Source organism: Paramacrobiotus metropolitanus, unplaced genomic scaffold, assembly GCF_019649055.1.
Source record: "Paramacrobiotus metropolitanus isolate TYO unplaced genomic scaffold, Prichtersi_v1.0 Parri_scaffold0000017, whole genome shotgun sequence".
In the NCBI taxonomy this organism is placed as follows: Eukaryota; Metazoa; Tardigrada; class Eutardigrada; order Parachela; family Macrobiotidae; genus Paramacrobiotus; species Paramacrobiotus metropolitanus.
In genome coordinates, this window is record NW_026570237.1 from 1,600,796 (window position 1) to 1,606,795 (window position 6,000).

The 6,000-nt window shown below is 41.4% G+C and overlaps 1 protein-coding gene across 1 annotated transcript in view; it reads right to left on the reverse strand.

Annotated features, from left to right (window-relative positions):
- The window catches only part of LOC129585623 (uncharacterized), a 16,691-nt gene extending 13,392 nt beyond the window's left edge, over window positions 1-3,299 (reverse strand). Inside the window, exon 1 of the mRNA XM_055478374.1 lies at window positions 2,826-3,299. Coding sequence (XP_055334349.1) covers window positions 2,826-3,181 — 356 coding nt within the window. The 5' untranslated portion in view covers window positions 3,182-3,299. The remainder of the gene's footprint in view (window positions 1-2,825) is intronic.
- Window positions 3,300-6,000: the final 2,701 nt, after the last annotated feature.

A 6,000-nucleotide genomic window follows, 5' to 3' on the forward strand; every position in this document is an offset into this window, starting at 1 on the left:
AAAATGACTGTTGGACATTTTTGCGGTTCACTTCCGCACTATAACCCGGAACGCATGATTGGACAACAGTTTCGAAGCGTCTCCATCATAGAATGTTCAATGGGTACTGGGTATAAGCTATAAGCAGTAGCCCTGAGTCCTGACTGAGCCTTTCCTAATTTTCGCACCATCGTACTCAGTATTGGCTTTGCCGACAAACTTGTAAAATTTTTGAAACATTCGGCACCGGTGACAAAAAATATGCCCCTGAAAGCAAACTTGCATGTTAGATTATTCAGACGCGTTTTTAGCAATGCGTTAATGCGCGTCCATGTAACAACACGAATTTGACAGAAAAATAACTGATTGGGTAGCAGTAACGTGCTGAAAGTACACCATGATAATCGTAAAGGGCATGGGTAGTAACGGCCACGGTGCCCTCTCCACATTTTCCATCGGATAGCTGTGACCGACGCTGATCCGACGTACGGAGTCAAAGAACACCGCATTTTAAACACAGGCTGAAGATGAGGCGCGACCGCGGACCGACGGCCTAATTTTACTTGTTTACGGGCTAATTTTACTTTTTTTTTTGTTATGCACGGTAGATCTTCGAATTCGCTACGCATCGGTCAATAATCACAAATACTGAAATCAGCTTTGTGCTTTAACAATAAAGTTGGCTTAATTACTTTTAGCAGCTCAACTTGACGATATGTTATTGAATACAAAACAAGTCTAAAAAAAAAACGACGCGGTGTTTACATTCAGATATAAAGTACAGCGGAAACAAAAGGTTGGATCAAAGAACATTTAAAGCTGATTTAATCGCATCGGGTGCTGTTCCGAAGATGGATGTGTTTCCACGTTGAATTTCTTTGTTAATCGTTCGAGGAATTTTTGCTCATATTTCGCCTGTATCTCCTGGCCCCACACTATTTTCTTCCCCAATTTACCGATCAGCCAGGAGGCTTCCGGTCCGAATAGTCTCGCAGTCTCGAACACAAGCGGACCGATGCATCAATGCGGGATGTCCTGCGCACTGTTACTTACTGCATTTTGCATTTTCATTCCGTTCGGTCTGCGCAGCTGCCACTCCAGGTTGCGTGCGCGGGTGTACGATTTATGATAGGCCATCGTACTGATTCGTACACACGGGTGCCACATCCCGTATTCCCGTGTAAAGTCACTGTAAACGTTTTGCCTGTTCTCTAGGGTAATCTATCAGGGCGTTTGCCGTAGGCCGCCGTTAGGCGCGATATCCCTGATGGTTCGAGTTTGGTTTCTATGGCGACGGAAGGGAAGCCGCGTTCGAAGAAGCCGTTCAAACGTCTATGCCTGGACTTCCGGCCCGGACTTATATCTCACAGCTCAGACGATGGTACGATCGCCTGATGGTATTGGTGTGAGCAATAATTTACTGCTAGTAAACGCGTTTTCTCATGGAGAAATTGTGTTGTACATTTCCTTTTGTATTTTGTAACTGAACTTTTACAAAGCAAGCTCTGACTATAAAATTTCTTGTTTGCGCTTCATAGTAGGGAAATACGTTGCCGTCCTAAACTTGACCAGGATGTTTCGTAACTTTATGAAGTACTGGCCGCAACAAATGAAATAATGATTAATGCTTGGCAAGCATTGCTTGCAGAAAAACAAGGGAGTGTTATGATTCTGGACACCGATCGTAACATCGCATACAGGCAGCCGGTACGACTGTACGAGTAAAAAGTATTAATTTTTAAAAACATCTTTAGCTCGTACACTACGACGTACAGTACAAAACATATGCACGTGTAGTATACGATAAAAGCACATGCGCAATGAGGGTTCATCTTGAGGCTACCCCGGCCTAAGCTGCTAGAAAAGACCGGGGACGAAGTTCGGATATGGTAATTTTAAGTTAAAACTATCATCCAAACCTTAAGGCTTAAACTAGCCTTCGCCTCAGCTATCATTGATTGAGACTAAACTCGAGCCTTCGAAATATGCAAACTGATGTCAAATACTCTGACAGAGTCACTTGACAGTTGATACCATGGGATAAAGTCGGGATGCTGACAGGGGATTTCACACGTATGTGCTTATAATCATAGGCGAATTTCGCTTGAGGAGAGGCCGAGAGGGCACTGAGAAACCAAGAACCCCAGAGATAGCAAAATAACTTACTGCAAAACTCATAAAAAATTTTATATAAAATATGAACTGAATCAAAATTGTTGTTACAGCAAGGTGTCAAGTCAAAAATTACGTACGTGATAAATGGGCATTTTTGCGCGAACCAGGTGAACGTGTTCACTGCAGAAATGGCTAGATATTCTACAAAAAATAACAGAAATAACTGAAATTTTTCTACAGCGGAAGTCAAAAGACAAAAACAAAGCATTATTTCATGCACAGAGTTCAGAAAACCAGTGAATTTTTGCGCGAAGCCGGCGCACATTTTCACTGCAGAAATTTCTGGAAATTGTACAAAACGTAGCAAAAGTAAAATACATTATGCAGTTGAAATTTTTCTACAGCGGAAGGTTTTCTAAACGGCAAAACAATAAATGCGATAGAATTCAGAAAAGAAAATTGAGCGCAAAGCCGACGCACATTTTTACCACTGGAATTGCTAGAAATTCAATAAAAAGTAGTAAATTATTAATACGAGTTTCTGATAAAACTCCTTTTGGAACACGGTTTATCAATAAAAGATTGAGATGCATTCCAGGATAAATGTGGCGCTTCATGGACAACAGTTGAATATTGACGCTAAGCTACGCTAATATCCGTTTTTGATTTGTTACTTTCTGTTGGTAAACGCTATGAACGTTATATTGTAAAAGAAGTGCGCAAAGACTTACACTGGAAGTTGGCTGATGTCCAGCAATGACTTGGACGGCCGGTGTTTGTCCTCCGTCCACAAGCGTTCGTGAAGAACGAACGGGACAACATCCACACAGGAGTCGCAAAACTGCTTTGCAGGTTCCGGCGGCTTCAACGGGATGGGAACGGCTGACTGCGGTAGCAGGCAACTCGCTCGCAGCGGAAACTGCTGCACCCACCCATAGCTTTCGCTAGACTCCGGGTCAGCTAGAGCGTTAAGATAAGAGCTGCCAGGCGCCGCAGGCAAGATTTCAGAATCCGTATGCGGACCAATGCCACGAGAGCTCTCCACCGGCGCGCCAGAGTAAAAACGGGGAACGATAGGTTTCGCCATTACACCTGACCGGTAGGCAAAGGAGTATATAGAATCTAACTCCTGAAAACTCCAATCAGCAAAACCTAGAACGATTCAAAAAAACAGAAGAAATGATCTTTAAATTTTTTTTTGGAAACTACGGTATAGGATAGTTGGTACTACTGGTAAGGAGGGGGGAGCGCACTGGGCAACCCCTCAGCGTGCGGCACTTTTAGCACGTAAAACTTTTGAGCCATCAGTGGGAACCAATAGTGAGCTAAAAAAATTAGTCATGAAGTTTTAGTTGACTAAAATTTTTAACCGTGTCAATTTTAGCTACCAAAACTTGAAGGTTAACCGGGGTTAACCAATTTTATTTATTGGTTTTTTTTCCCAATGAAACTACAGTATGGCAAAATTACCGTATATCGCTCAAGTACGGAACTGTATATAATTTCAACCCGGGCGTAGGGGTCTTTCGCAGCTGCAGAGTGCACGGAGCAGCAAGCGGCTGTATGCGTATGCGGGCGGTTGACAGTGTGACTTTATGCCTAACCGGCCCCATTACCAGCTACGAGTACAATCAACCACCGTCGTTACGGCCTGTTTTTTATTTTACTGTCGCAATTTATTACCATAACATTAACGGGTAATTTAAATTTTAACGGGTTAAATGTTGCGAAAATTGTAATTGTGACTTTATTGACTTGACTTCAGACTTTAGCTCTAGCTTGTGTTTTACGGATGGTTCATAAATGCCGATACAGTACTAGAGTAGGCAACATTAGTATCGTGATCTGGGTACTTACATAAAACCGTATGAAAATAAAATCATATGGAAACAAAAACTTTTAATTATAAGAATTATAATTATTAGTTTCCGTTAACTTTGGTTAACCGACTAAAAATTTTAACCAAACTACTTTTAGTCACTAAAAGTTTTAGCCAAGAAAATTTAGTTGACTAAAAGTTTTAACCAAGCCGATTTAGGCGGCTAACTCTTTTAACCAAGTTTTTAGTTTAACCGAATTTAGTTTAGCTTAGTTTTTCCATCACTAGGAACCAACACTGTACCACCGTACTTCTTAATAACTTAGTAACTGGTTTATTGTCCTTTGCTACGAAGCGTCGCCTCCTTTTAAGCTAAGGCAGGGGATCGCGAAGGGAAAAAAGCATGATAAAGAAAGAAAACAAGGCATACAAGTGGAGTAGAGCTGTGCACATCAGCAGCTGAGGTTTACACAGTAATGTGCCAGTTAAACAAAAACAACTTAATTAACTTTTGTGGACAAAGAAGGGATAATCCTTAATCCATGCAAGGTTGATCCAGTCCACAGATTCCATTGCACTCTGGAAAGTGCTTATAGATTGATAGGCTTCCACGGAGAGGGATTCCACAATGCAGTCAGCCGCTCGAGGTGCGTTCCATGGACGGCAGTCACCGTTGTACCGCACACTAAAGTTGGAGCCGGTGCTATCGGGTATGGATGTTGATGAAGTCGGGCGCACTGCCGAGTATTTCCTGAACAGATTGAAGCGCAGCAGCCGAACTAGGCAAAGTAATTATGCATAAGTCACCGAAGGGCACTTTGCCGAACTCGCGTCCGAACACTTCGGCCGCGTTACATTTCGGCCGCACAGGTTCACTTCGGCCCGGGCCAGCGTTCATTTCCGCCGTGACTCATTTTGGCCAGCGCTCATTTCGGCCAGCGCTCAATTCGGCAACTGGACATTTCGGCCATCTTAGGTTTCTTAGGTTTTCTTAGGTTTTTTTAAAGTTTTTTTATGGTTTTTAATCTCTCATAGGTTTCTTAGATTTCTTTGATTTCTTTGATTTCTTAGATTTTCTTAGGTTTTCTTAGGTTTTTTATGTTTTCTTATGGTTTTTAATCTCTCTTAGGTTTCTTAGATTTCTTAGGTTTCTTATGTATCTTATGTCTTCTTAGGTTTTTTTAGGTTTTCTTATGGTTTCTTAGTCTTCTTTTTGCTTTCTTTGCTTATTCTTATGTTATTATTAGATGTTTTTCGCTTTCTTAGGTTTATTCTGGTCTAGCTTTTTTCAAAATTCCTTGATTTGTTAGCTCTCTAGCTTTTCTTCGGGTTTCTTAGGTGTCTTATGGTCGTGTTTTGAAGTTTTTATCACTTGCCGGTGACGGTAGACCTCTATTGATCAACCCTGTAGCGGTTGGCACTAGCTGTTCATTGGTAGAAAATGAAATGCGTTAGGTAGACATGGTGATGAGAGGAAGTTGAGGAACCCGTCAAATATTCCTCTTCCTCACAAAATATTGCGGGCAAAATGAAATTAATATAAAAAAAACATGTACAACGAGAACTCCCACGCTACAGAATGAATGTTTAATGTAAGCCGTATTTCAGTCGAAATGTACGTGGCCGAAGTGAATGGAAGCCGAAGTGAATGACGGCCGAAGTGAATGGCAGCCTGCAGAGGTGTGCAGAACGTCAGTCAGCAAATGAACATCAGAGCTTTCTTTATGCGACACAATTTCAAAGTGTCCCATTTCAATTCTTTCAAACGTTTTTCATAGTCGGACAGGGCGTTGCCGAGGCGCAGACTTTTCAGAAAACGTTCTTGGCACTTTTTAAGATTTCTTGAAAATCTCTTTCTGAAATTCTTTCTGAATTAGTTTTTGGAATTTTACTTGGCCGCTTTTACAAAATCAATATTAGAATTTTTTCTGTAATTAGACTTTTTTCTGTACTTCGCACAGAAAACTTTTTATTCGTGCTTTTCTCGTTACTTAATTTTTACAGTGGTAACTGGTAACTTTTATTAGCCATATGATGATACGAGTATTTTGCTCTGAAATAAAATTTAACGATTCTGCGGGGCAGCG